Here is a 13,384-nt window from a genome sequence, read left to right on the forward strand (position 1 = left end):
ATGATTTTAATTTAACAATGTGCAGTGGAAAGTCTCAGCCTCTTCACAGCCTGGAGGAACTCTCAGCACTGACTTTGTCCTCTGCAGGCTGAAACAAGATACATTTTTGGCATGAGCTGGAGGAAGATACAACAATTTCCCAATCCCCCAAGGGACAGTGGCCTTTGCAGAGGCAGCACCTGTCCCCTTGGCAATAAATGCCGTTTCAATTTGGTTTGGCAGATTCAGCCCAGCTCTGTGGTGATTGCACAGTCCCTGCCTGTGAAAGAGCTGTGTCTGCAGAGCCCTGCGAGCACCAGATGGAGCTGCTCCCAGTGGAAGTCAGGACAATCATTCCTCAAAGCATCTTTAAGCTGTTGCTTTGCTGCTACTGGCAAATAATAGCCTGTGATTTCAGCATTGGACACTTCCACAGAGGAATCTCCTTCCCTTCCCAGCTGCAATTTGATAGCTTTCTTCCCCCAGTAGTGCTGGTTGAAGCAGCCCCAGGGTCACCCCAGCTCTGACTTAGCTGGGCCTGACAGTGAACAGGGCACAAAGCAAGGAAACAGTCTGGTTTAAGCTGGGGAGAGGGTGAAAGGGGATAATAAATATGGTGTGGAGGGGCTTGTTTAGAGACAGAGCCAATGTGGCCACAGAGTGGTGCTGCCTCACGTGGGCCACAGGAATGGAGGGCTGAGAAGGGCAGGGAATAAAGAGAAAGGATGCTTGAAACAAAGCACACAGAGCATGATCCAAGCACCAGATCCCCTCAGAAACTGCTCTCAAGAGGCAGGTGTTCAATACAACCTGTCCATGCAGTGAGAGCTGCTGCAGGCAGAGTCTGCAGGAGCTGTGCCAGCCCTGGGGGGCACCGGGCAGTACTCACAGCCCTGCAGGACACGGCGTATGGGAGGCTCTTGGGGGGTCTCATGCGCGAGGGCAGAGAGTTGTTCTGGTCACTGATGGGGCTGCAAGTGAGACACTTCAGTTACTGCTCACAAATGCACCAGTTCACCTTTGTGCATCTCTCCACAGCAGGGCTGTGGGCGATGGTGCTGTGCCACCCTGAAGGACAGCTCTCTGTGCTCTAAACACTCAAAGGTTTTCCAGAAAGTGCCAGGGGTGGCAGCAGACAGTGCTGCTGTCAGTGCCCATGGCAGGGGAGGCATGGCATGGGTGAGTCAGACAGAACTGGGAGCTGCCACGGGCAGGACTCTGCCTGAACCTCAAAGAAAGCCGTTGGTAGGAGAACCTCAGAACGTCTCTGGCAGCTGTGCTGGTGCCACCACACCCCACACCCAGCTGTGCTGGTGCCACCAGAACCCAGCCCACGATCCCAATCCATGGCAGGTCAGTGAAACCAGCCAAGGCCGCTCCTTCCAATTCCCAGCTGGGCACAGAGCTCTCTGCTCCTCCAGCCCAAACTGGGATGACACTTTGCCAAGGGCAGGAAGGGAGGACTCTACAAGCAGAGGCCCAGTACCAGCACACCTGGCCAGGCCCCAGGACCCCACCTGCCAGGCTCCAGGAGCTCACAAGCACCTCCCAAGGACTCATGGGGACCACAAGCACCTTTCTCCCCTGCACACTGGCCAGACCTGCATCAGTTCCTGAACACAGAAGGCGAGGAGCACCCTGCCACAGGCACACAGAATCAGAACCTGTGTTCCTGAGGGCTTCCTGTTCTGGTACAGACCAGGCCTATGAGACAGCAGGTCCCACTGAACCAACAGTCCAAGGACACTGGCTGTCCAGCAGCATCCCTCCTCCCGGGGCTGTACAGCAGCAAAGGCAGCTCCTGCCCAGCAATCAGCACAGGGTTGGGACAAGGCTACAATGTTCCTCTGACAAACACTGGTGTAAGCAATCAGACTTGCATTCCCTACCTGTTTAGGCCCGAGTTGTGCAGACCCCAAACAAAAGGAGAATTGGACCTCTCCAACACCTCTGTGAAAGAAAACAGATGCTGTGGCTCAGAACTCAGAAACCCCAGCAACCACCATATCACTGGCTTAAATGGCCTTCAGCTGCCAGAGGGCAGAGTTAGATTGGGTATGAGAAGGAAATTTTTCCCTCTGAGGGTGGGCAGGCCCTGGCACAGATGCCCAGAGATCTGTGGCTGCTCCATCCCTGGGAGTGTCCAAGGCCTGGCTGGACAGGGCTTGGAGCACCCTGGGCTGGTGGGAGGTGTCCCTGCCCATGGCAGGGGGTGGGACTGGATGGGCTTTAAGGTCCTTCCCACCAAAACCAATCCTGGGATTCTATGATCAGGAATATCTCTGTTGTGTTTCTACATGTTCAAGAGGAAGGAAAAGTTGATCTATGATCAATGTTTTTGCTTTAATGCCATTTAACTGAGGACCTTAAAAGTTACTGTGTTTCCACTATCATCACTGCACATACAGTACAAAAGCTTATATGGGAGGGAGGGATGCTTGGAAATCTCTCTCCATGCCCACTCAGGCAGTATTTTCCATTGTTCTCTACACCAGGACAATGCTGCTGGATGCAGAGATCCATGTTTTTAGGAACAAGCATAAGCAAGGTGTCCTACAAGGGAGACCTGACTGGGCAGCATCCCTGCCCTCCTGGAGGACAGGAGTAGGGGGAAGGCAGCAGTGTGGCACAGGGGAAAGGTCCTCACCTGTTTCCCAGTCTTCATCACAGGGAGGTGCCTGCCAGGTGCTCCCATCCTTCACCTGCTCCTGTGAGGGATCACAGGACCCACCCACTTGGGGAAGAGAGAAAACACAGTGACCAGCAGTCCTTAAATCTATTCAAAGCTTTGGCTCAAGCTGTGAAACATCTCTTGGTTTCCTCCCATCTCTTGAGAGGAAGCCCTGCCCAATGCAAACAGGCTGGGGACAGCCAAGGACTGAGGAAGATCAACTTCCAGTTTGCCTTTTTCAAGGAACAAGAGAAAACTCTGCTCCCTAGAACTTTGAACAGAAATGCTGGAGTGAGGGGAAAAGCTGCTGACATGGATGCAGACATCACTGCTTGCCCCAGTGCAGCTCTACAGAGATAGAAAGCTTCTGTCTGCTCTGTGGCATGGCAGGAGTTCAAGGGAGATCAGCTCTGAAAGAAAGGCCCATCCTTGTGGTCACTCCAGCTTCTGCCAGAGGCACTTCCTGCATAGTTTTGGGGACCACCTTTCTATTCAACAAGCCTGGCTACAAAATATGTGCAAGGCCTACCCAGAGCATCTGCCATATCCTCCAGAAACTGCCCAATAAACCCAAGCAAATAAAATCAAGTTTCCCAAAGCTGCTGAACTACAGACAACAATTTGACTCCCGCTTTCCAGTTACTCCATGAACTATCCTTAGAGCAGGAAATCCTCAGTCCCCAGGGTGAGCATGGGGGTTCTCTCACCTAAATCTTGTTCCATGAAGGCTTTGTCGTTGCACTTCATGATGTGGTCGCTGAGGTCACAGTAAGGAACCAGGTGACGAGCATTGAATGGGCACATGGCGAGTTTCTTTGCCATTTTTGGGTTGCTCTAGACCAGGAAAAATCAAAACCATGGGCCACATCTCTTACAAGTTCACTTATCTCTCACTAAACCCTAGGAAAAAACCCACTGGGATATTTGTGGTGTTGCTTTAAAAAATATAAGCCTAAACAAGAAGCTGCAATACATGGATGACTAGAAGCTGAAGGGCACAGGAACACAATTCTCAGACACTGAGCCACCCTGGGCTGAAGTGGCACAGATCCTCAGGGAACTCCCTCCAGCTTTCTGGTAATAGGGCTGCAAAGTTTAAAGCACAAATGAACTATTTAAAAACCAACAAGGGAGAACATGAGGCAAATGTTACCCATTCAGATGTCTTTTAAATAAGCAGGCACAAAGGCAGAGGAACTCACTAAACCTTTCAGAACAGCCAGGGAGCTGGCAGCATTCCACCTGCATTCCCATTCAAGTACAAGTTTATCCCAGATACCAGTTCTGGTGGCAGAGCTCAGCTGTCACCACAAAAATTATCTCCTCCAGGTGATAGAGGTTTTACTGGAAAAAACAGGCTGGGAGAGCTGGGAATATTCACCTGGAGAAGGGAAGGCACTGGGGAGACCTGAGAGCCCCTTCCAGAGCCTAAAGGAGCTCCAGAAGGGCTGGAGAGGGACTTGGGACAAGAGATGGAGGGACAGGACACAGGAAATGGCTTCCCACTGCCAGAGGGCAGGGTTAGGTAGGATACTGGGGAGAAATTCTCTGAGGGTGGGCAGGCCCTGGCACAGGTGCCCAGAGAAGCTGTGGCTGCCCCATCTCTGGGAGTGCCCAAGGTCAGGTGGGATGGGGCTTGGAGCCACCTGGGCTGGTGGGAGTTGTCCCTGCCCATGGCAGGGGGTGGGACTGGATGGGCTTTACAGTCCCTTCCAAGCCAATCCTGTGATTCCATGATTCTAACACAGTTGAAGCCAAGAGGATCCAACTTGCTGGTTGCAGTGTCCCCATCTGGGCCAGGGCTGTGTCCTGCACACAGCAAAGGGTGACTGAGGGAGGTGGAAGCACTGAGTGGATTTTATGCATGAGGTGTGCAAAGGAAACTCAACAAACTTGTCCCAGGCAAGAGGGACAATCTCCAGCTGACTGCTCAGCACTGCAAATAGCACCCTGTGGCATCTTCAGATGGATCAATGATAATCCCAAGACTTTCTTCTGCTAATTTCTTAGACACCACCTGTGTGTCCTTGGTGATCACTGTCTCACCTTATTCTCTGAAGGAGGAAATTTGTCAAAACTCTCTGCTCATCAGTTAAGCAACACCAGGACAAAAACAACCTGACTGAACATTTACTTGCCAAAACTGCACACTCTGGGCAAAATCTGACATGATTTCAGCCTTCTTGAATGTTTGGTACTTGCCACTTAGCTCTGCTCCCCACTTTCACTAGATAATTAATATTTTCAAGGCTCTAGTTCCACCAAAAGGAATTTATTGTATTGGTACCAGGACACACAGCCTACAACTGCATCTTAACTGCAAGACACAGCCCTGCTGCACTGACAAAAAGGGACAATCAGGTTTCCAAAGGTCTCAGGAAAACCCCAGAGCTCAGGAAGGTTTAAAGAAACCCAATCATGCAGACCAGAGGAAGGAATGCTTCCTATGAAATGATGGGTATTCGAATTCTGGATAAAAGATAGAAAGGGAAATAAATTTCTCCCAGATGTGCTAAGCCCAGGACGTGCAGTTTCTGCCAAGTGCCCATGGAATAGTTATCAGCAAAACAAAACTCCCCAGCCTTGCTGCATTCCCAGAATGGAAGAACGAACTGCAACATCCCAGCACTTCTACTCTGAGGGGCCAAAGGGGGACACACAACTCTGAGTCCTCTCTCCAACTTAAAAGTGGAAAAACTCATCTCCCTGTGAGCTGCTGCAAGAGACCATTCTCCTCCCTGAACTAATCGTGAAAAACGTCTTGTGTGAATTAACGGGTGCCTGAAGCTATTGTTAAACAAATCATAAAGCTCTGTAAAATAAAGGCTAAACAAGGCTATTTTTCAGGAACTGCAGCAAGAATGAGAACACACAGGGCACATTTCCAGGCACAGAACCACCCAGTCCCTGCCCAGCCCAGCTCACCTCCTTACACTTCACCAGGTGGTAGGGAAAGCGGCAGGCTCGGATCCGATGGTGCTTCACAAAAGGGCACTGGATTAACCTCTCTGGATCCAGCAAATCTGAGGGAAAAGCACCTGGTTACAAACACCAGAATCACTGACACAGTGAAGGGGGGAAAAGCCCATCCCACCACATCAGGGCTGTGGTCTGAAAGAGTCAAACCAGTTGCTCTTGGTTTGAAACCACTCATTAAGGCAAGAACCTGCTTTGCATAACCAAATGAATGAAATGTGATGGGACACCAGTCAAAACACAGGAGAGTCGGTAGCACTGAGAGTAATGACTTTGATTAAGTAGGAAACCACCCTAACTCCAAGGGAAGGTCAGCAGCACTTTTCCAGCTGTCCAGGAGGATCAGTGGGATCGTGACAAACTCCCAGCACCTTTAGGAGCTGAAGTAAATCTTTTTCTATCAACAGCCCGTTATGCTGGAGGAAGAACAGGAGGCAACTGAGCTCCATTTCAGAGGAAGCACAGTGTGGTGCACATGACTCAGAATGAAGTTTTTAGTATATCATGTAATTATTTAGGAGCTGAAGAGTTACTAAATCAGCAAAACCACTGACGAGTCAAGGCACTGAACAGTGAAGTGGTGTGAATCCACGCATATTTGTCTATAAAATATATTAAAATATAAATATTAATAAAACCTCACACTTTCCATATTCTCAATGAGGAAGAAGTCCCCACTACTGCCTGGGAGGGTGTGGGATACACACCAGGGAGCCAGCCTAGGCTGCTCCATCCTCTGCTCTGCCCCTCTCATTGCTCAGGCTTTGAGCACATTTAGGATTCTTTTATGCAGGAGTTCAAACAGCTCTAAGCATCCCCTGCTCTCACACACGTGAGTGCTCAGCTCCCTCAACAGCCAGGCCAGGAAGCTCTGGGAGCCCCCAGTCGAGAAAATGCTGTTCCAGAAGTCACAATTAACTCTGAGCGCCCATGGGGAAGGGAAGGGACAGGCAGGATCCGTGTTCCCACGTGGGCTGTGCAGAGCTGCTGTCCCTGAGCTCCTGTCACCTGCCCCTTCAGCTCATCAGAGGAGCTGAAGACTAAACCGACCTTGCATTGGCCCAGCTGCCTCTGGAAGAGCCAGCACAAGTGGCTTTGCCAACGAAAAATTAAATAAAAATAAAAAATAAAACTCTCTTAACCCTGTGATTTCAGTATTAGAAAGCAGGTATTACTCTATCTTGGCAGAGTGCCCTGTGCTCTTCCTAACAGCCCAGTGTTAGAAACAGACTGAGGGTTTTGCTGAAGCCAAAGGAACTGTAAGAGAAGAGTTAAGGGGTAATTCGTTCCCAGCAGTTTTTCCTGCCTTTGGAGGGGGCGGGGGGGCTTGGACAGCGAACCAGACTCTGAACCCCAATTCCTGCCAATGGGAGAGGGAGCAGGGACCCTTCAGCTGGGAAAGGGTACAAAAAGTTCTTTTTGTTCTGGGTCTGTCTCCCAGGCCAGAGGGACACACCTGATTCAGCTGAATTTGTTAAATAAAAGTTTAGTTTTGCTTTGACGACTTTGTTCCCTCTAAATTTTATTGGCAGAATGTGAGCATTTCTCACACCAGTTTATATCTACAGAACTAACACATTCATCAAAACTCGGGTATGTGCTCAATGTCCCCAAAAATTCTTTTACTTATATAAATTACTTCTTGGAACTCTGTGACATTAGAGCAGTGGTCTCCTGAAGGTCTTTGGGGAAACATCCCATTCCTCAAATTATCCTTTTCACACTCCTAAGGACAAATTCTTCTCCTTGAATATACTCCAACTATGTGGTCTGGCCAAGAAACACCGTCTGATCAGACACAGTCCTGAGGAGGGGACAGTCACAGCCCCGAGGGGGGGACAGACACAGTCCCGAGGAGGGGGGACAGACACGGCCCCGAGGAGGGGGGACAGACACAGTCCCGAGGTGGGGGGACAGACACGGCCCCAGAGCGGGGACAGACACAGTCCCGAGGGAGGGACAGACACGGCCCCAGAGCGGGGACAGACACGGCCCCGAGGGGGGGACAGACACGGCCCCAGAGCGGGGACAGACACGGCCCCGAGGGGGGGGGGACAGACACGGCCCCGAGGGGGGGGACAGACACGGCCCCAGAGCGGGGACAGACACGGCCCCGAGGGAGGGACAGACACGGCCCCGAGGGGGGGGACAGACACAGCCCCGAGGGGGGCACAGACACAGCCCCGAGGGGGGGGGACAGACACAGCCCCGAGGGGGGGGGACAGACACGGCCCCGAGGGGGGTCACAGACACGGCCCCAGAGCGGGGACAGACACGGCCCCGAGGAGGGGGGACAGACACAGCCCCGAGGGGGGGACAGACACAGCCCCAGAGCGGGGACAGACACAGCCCCGAGGCGGGGCACAGACACAGCCCCGAGGGGGGCACAGACACGGCCCCAGAGCGGGCACAGATACAGCCCCGAGGGGGGGCACAGACACGGCCCCGAGGGGGGGCACAGACACGGCCCCGAGGAGGGGACAGACATGGCCCCGAGGGGGGGACAGACACAGCCCCGAGGGGGGGCACAGACACAGTCCCGAGGGGGGCACAGACACGGCCCCAGAGCGGGGACAGACACGGCCCCGAGGAGGGGGAACAGACACGGCCCCGAGGGGGGGGGACAGACACAGCCCCGAGGGGGGCACAGACACGGCCCCAGAGCGGGGACAGACACGGCCCCGAGGAGGGGGAACAGACACGGCCCCGAGGGGGGGGGACAGACACAGCCCCGAGGGGGGCACAGACACGGCCCCAGAGCGGGGACAGACACGGCCCCGAGGGGGGGACAGACACAGCCCCGAGGGGGGGCACAGACACAGTCCCGAGGGGGCGACAGACATGGCCCCGAGGGGGGGACAGACACAGCCCCGAGGAGGGGGGACAGACACGGCCCCAGAGCGGGGACAGACACGGCCCCGAGGGAGGGACAGACACAGCCCCGAGAGGGGGGACAGACACAGCCCCGAGGGGGGCACAGACACGGCCCCAGAGCGGGGACATACACGGCCCCAGAGCGGGGACAGACACAGCCCCGGACACAGCCCCGAGGAGGGGGCACAGACACAGCCCCGAGGGGGGCACAGACACAGCCCCGAGAGGGGCACAGACACGGCCCCGAGGGGGCACAGCCCCGGTCCTGGCCGTGCCCGCAGCCGCGGGATTCCCTTCCGGCCCTGCCCCGGCAGACCCAGCCGAGCCTCACCCGTGTCCTGCTCCAGCTCCATGACGGTCGCGCCGCTCCGCCGTTCCCCGCGGCTGCGCCAGCGGCACCAGCGCGGCCCCGAGGGCAGGGCGGGCCCGAGGGCGGCCCTTGGAGCCCACCTGGCCCCTACAGCCTCCCCAGGCCTTGCAGCCCCCCCTGCCCTCGCAGCCCCCGGCCCTGCATTCCCCGCCCGCACCGGGAGGGTCTCGGCGCACCGAGCCGGTTTGCGGGGCTGTTTCGGACGGGACCGGCCGCAGCTCCGACGCTGCTGACCAGGCTGTGCTTTTGGATGAAGGTTGGAAGAGACCTTTGAGATTCTCCAGTCCTGCTGTCACCGAATGTCGTCGGGAAGGAATTAAACCCTCCGACACGACATTTGGAGTGTTGGTGAGCCAGGCATTGCTTTATTCTGGCCAGAGATGGGGAGCAAACCATTCGTGTCACACACATCCCTTTCAAGACTTTTCACGTATTTATACAGTTTAGCAAACAAAGAAATTAATGTTCTTCGGTTCCAAGTTGCACAATTCTCACAATTTAATTGGCATTCTATCCTTTATCAGCCAGTTTGGTCCTACCCTCCTCCGACAGGCTCCAGCTCTCAGGCTGCAGTGCCTTTGTTAATCTCCTCTGTATCTTCTGGATGTTTCAACATGTCTTGGAAGGACATAAATTTAAGATTCCAGATGTTCAATAATCCTCAGCCTTGTTTATTGAAGCTTATCAGAGCCAGCCCAGAGAAACTCGAAGCTTGAGTGATTTAAAGATCAAACTGATAAGGGTCTGTAAGAAAAGAAAAAGAACCCAGCTATCTACTACCATTAATTAAACTTTCAGGGAAGTGGAGCTTTGGTGTTGGTATGAGAAGAACATTGATAATGTTGTCTACAAAAATCATATTCATTACCTGGTGTGCAACAAGCCAATAATTACACACTCAAGACAGACAGTGGCCATTTATTTCAGAGTTGGTGGCCTGGGGGTATATCCCAGAAATCAAGCACAGCAACTATCGAAACTTTCTGTTTATATATTTTAGAAAACAAAGGAATTAGCGTTCACTGGCTACAAGTTACATGACTCCTATTAATTAGTATTGTATCATCTATTGGTTAGTGATTCTCTTACTTCTCTTACTAATTAGCCCACGTGCTCAGTCCTGCTCTTGTTTTGGGTTGGTGGTTGGGATCTGCCCTGCTGGAATTCCACTCTCTGCACTTGGAGCTGATTTCAGCACTTTTGCTGACTTGGCTTTGTTTCTTCCTTGCCCTGAGAGTTCTGCCAGATGTCTCTGTGGCACGTAAATCCTGCATTCTTTGTGCCCACTATCATCCTTCTTCCCAAGCTTTGTTAACCTCCCCCGAAGTCTGAAATCACTGAGGCATGTCCAGCTGTAAAACTTAAGGAGGCAATTCTTACAACCATTAATTTGTTTTTCTAACACATGGACATCACTTAGAGCTTGTTGGCTCCTCTGTTTCATAGATTAGATCTCCCTTCTTCTTGATTAGGCTTGAAAGTATTATGAAGATCAATCATAACAAAACATCCTTTCTTAAGAAAATTTTACATGTCCCACATTTTGCAACAATAATAGACTGATGGTTTGTGTGCTCAGTCATGTTTAACCCCATGTTTGGGGCTGTTTTAGTTCCCAGGTGCACCAGAAGCCAAAGCAGGAGATCAGGGGGCTACAACCCTCAGCAGAGGCTGCAACTCTGTAAGATCAGCACAGCTCCTGCCTGCACAGACAAGGAGAAAGACCTTAACAAGGTGTTAGAAGACCCCAGACCAAAAAGTGGACCAAGAGGTGTGTGTGGGAACACATGAGGGGCAGGTGCACAAGCTGTACGTGCATCACTTTGATCTGAGTCCCTCTGTGGAGGCACCAGCTGGAGCTGACCTGCTGCTCTTCTGCTCTGTTAAATTAATTATTTTTTAAATAAATCTGGTGCCTGAGACTTGCTTTGGGAAACCATGGGTTGAGCTCATGATTTTGCTTTTGCTTCATGGAATCACAGAATTGCTAAGATGGGTAAAGCCTTCTGAGATTGTGGAGTCCAACCATTTCCTCAGCAATGCCAAGCCCAGCACTAACCCGTGTCCCCAAGTGCCACATCCACATGTCTTTGAGCACTTCCAGGTATGGAGACTCCAGCACTACCCTGGCCAGTCTATTCCAGTGTCTGACCATCCTTTCAGTGAAGAATTTTTCCCCAATATCCACCCTGAACCTGTTCTGGCACAACTTGAGGCCCATCCCTTGTTCTCTGGGAGCAAAGCCTGACCCCCACCCCGGGTCTCCCCTCCTGGCAGGGATTGCAGAGAGCCAGAAGGTCCCCCGTGAGCCTCCTTTTCTCCAGGCTGAGCCCTCCCATATCCTCCAGCTGCTCATCAGATTCAGGCTCTAATTTCTTCTCCTCCTGGCCAACGCACAGAGCCCACCTCTCCTCTCTCCTTTCTTGGAATTGACTTCGAATGAGAAGTCTCACAGTGAGCAAATGCACTGACCTTCAATCTCCTGTTTCCTGTAGGGGAAGAAGATACACCAGAAGATTTCCCAGTGTTTTACTTAGAAGTTAGAGATTCTTCTGACTGTAGCCAGAAATTTGCCTAATTTAATTCAGCAGATAACTGAGGACTTATTACTCTGTGATAGCAGCAAGAGCAGAATCAGCTTCAGGTACGAAAGACAGTGCCTTTATAGAGTCATAACTGTACATCAGGAGAGCAGCGTAGACTGTTGAGTGGAAATGCTGACAACAGAACTTTTCAAGCACAGAGAAACTTGCCTCTTTATGTTGTGTCTGCAAAAATACATAAAAAACTGTTTCCAGGAGCTGGAGCTGAACTAAATCTGTCAAAAGATCACATCTCCCTGCACACATGATCCTGCAGTTGTGTTCTCATGTGCACTAATGCAGATCATGAACCAGCTCTGCTCATTATGTAAACCCAAGGGTTTAGATGCAGAAATTACCTTTTTTATCACTATTTCCAGAATGGTCCCCAGTCAGGCAATGATCAAGGTGTGTCTCAAATGTCTATCCTGACCTGTCTGCTGGGCTGCAGAACCTAAAGTGGCCACTGGTGATACAAGGATGGGCTTTGGTCTCTCAAGGGAGAGAGAACTTCTGACAGGAAACTGTCACTTCACAGCCTCAGGTCACTCGGAGCAGGGCACACCTGACTCCTGCAGAGCTCACGTGAGTAGCAATGCACCTTGCCTTGCCTTCTCCTTTCTTTCCTCAATTGCCCTTCACTACTTTTTTTTTTTTGAAGAAAAGATGAGCAGAAGGGAAAGCAGCTCCTTGCTGCTGACAGGCTGTCCTGACAAGGCATGAAATGCTGAATCCCACATACTGCTCTCCAGGCACAGGGACAATGAAAAGACTTCCCCAAATTCAGGGGGGTGTGTTCTTGGGAATTCAAGAGGCTTCTTGCAAGGAAGCTGAGCCATTTGTGTGTTCCCTGGTGGTTGATTAGCAGCTGCCCCACAGCACACCCTGCCCCCAGTGGGAAGAGCTCTCCAGTGGGGGACATGTTTAATTTCTGTAGTTCTCCAGCAGAACACATCTTCCTGACTCACATTTGAGCTTTTCCTTGCAAGGGGCTGGAAGATGTGAGTGGAGAAAGTTGGCATTGTCTCTGCTACAAAGCCAATGGCTGATCAGGGCTCTGGGAGGTTCCTGTATCATCATCCTCAGGAATGTTCTGAAACAGTTCAGCTCCCCCTCCTCAGCTGGACCCTCAGTGCAGTCTGACCTGCTGGGGACAGCACTGATTTGGGAGCTTCCAGGTTCCTCTTAAAGAATGGCCATGACCCCCTGCTTCTCTCCTTGCCCTCTTCACAGGAAACCCACAGCAGAGATACAAGTAGGAGGATGATGTTCTGTGAGCCTATTCATAGAATCACAAGATCATGGAATGGTCTGAGTTGAAAGGAACCTTAAAAATCATCCAGTGCCACCCCCTGACATGGGCAGGGACACCTCCTGCCAGCCCAGGTTGCTCCAAGCCCTGTCCAACCTGGCCTTGGACTCTTCCGGTGATGGGGCAGTCACAGCCTCTCTGGGCATCTGTGCCAGGGCCTGCCCACCCTCACAGGAAGGAATTTCTCCCTAATACCCCATCTGACCCTGCCCCCTGTCAGGAGAAAGCCATTTCCCCTTCTGCTGTCACTCCAGGCCCTTGCAAATAGCCACTCTCCACCTTTCTTGCCGACTTCATTCCCACTCCTGCTTTTCTCTGGGAATATTTTATAGCTGATCCTTTCTCCTCATGCTGGCACAGCAGCATCCAGAGCATGAGAAATCCACTTTTCACCCCCTCCTCAAGACACTGTGGGGTTGCTGCTCTTCCAGAGTGTTCCACAGTCCAAGATTTTCAACCAAACTTGGGAGTAGCCCCACACCTGTTCCATACACAGACCACTAAGGTCAAGAGGACATTTCTGGGCAGAGAATCAATAGAGCTGGGAGGAAGAGGAGGAGTCATGGAAACCTTCCACACCTGCAACTAACAGTATCTGAAAAGGGCTCACTGCACTGTGT

At 52.0% G+C, this 13,384-nt stretch overlaps 1 protein-coding gene across 2 annotated transcripts; it reads right to left on the reverse strand.

The window, feature by feature from the left end:
- GTSF1 (gametocyte specific factor 1) lies at window positions 1-8,913 on the reverse strand. 2 transcript variants are annotated; one of them, XM_071577476.1, is made up of 7 exons: window positions 8,832-8,913; window positions 5,576-5,673; window positions 3,358-3,484; window positions 2,627-2,713; window positions 1,869-1,929; window positions 869-950; window positions 1-88 (listed from the first exon to the last, which is right to left on the reverse strand). In XM_071577476.1, exons 1-7 carry the CDS (start codon window positions 8,851-8,853, stop codon window positions 44-46), a joined length of 522 nt encoding a protein of 173 aa, XP_071433577.1. In that variant the 5' UTR covers window positions 8,854-8,913; the 3' UTR covers window positions 1-43. The 2 variants fall into 2 exon arrangements, with proteins under 2 accessions (XP_071433577.1, XP_071433578.1); XM_071577477.1 differs by lacking the exon at window positions 869-950.
- Window positions 8,914-13,384: the final 4,471 nt, after the last annotated feature.

The sequence above is a fragment of the Pithys albifrons genome, chromosome 25 (genome assembly GCF_047495875.1).
Source record: "Pithys albifrons albifrons isolate INPA30051 chromosome 25, PitAlb_v1, whole genome shotgun sequence".
NCBI lineage: Eukaryota > Metazoa > Chordata > Aves > Passeriformes > Thamnophilidae > Pithys > Pithys albifrons.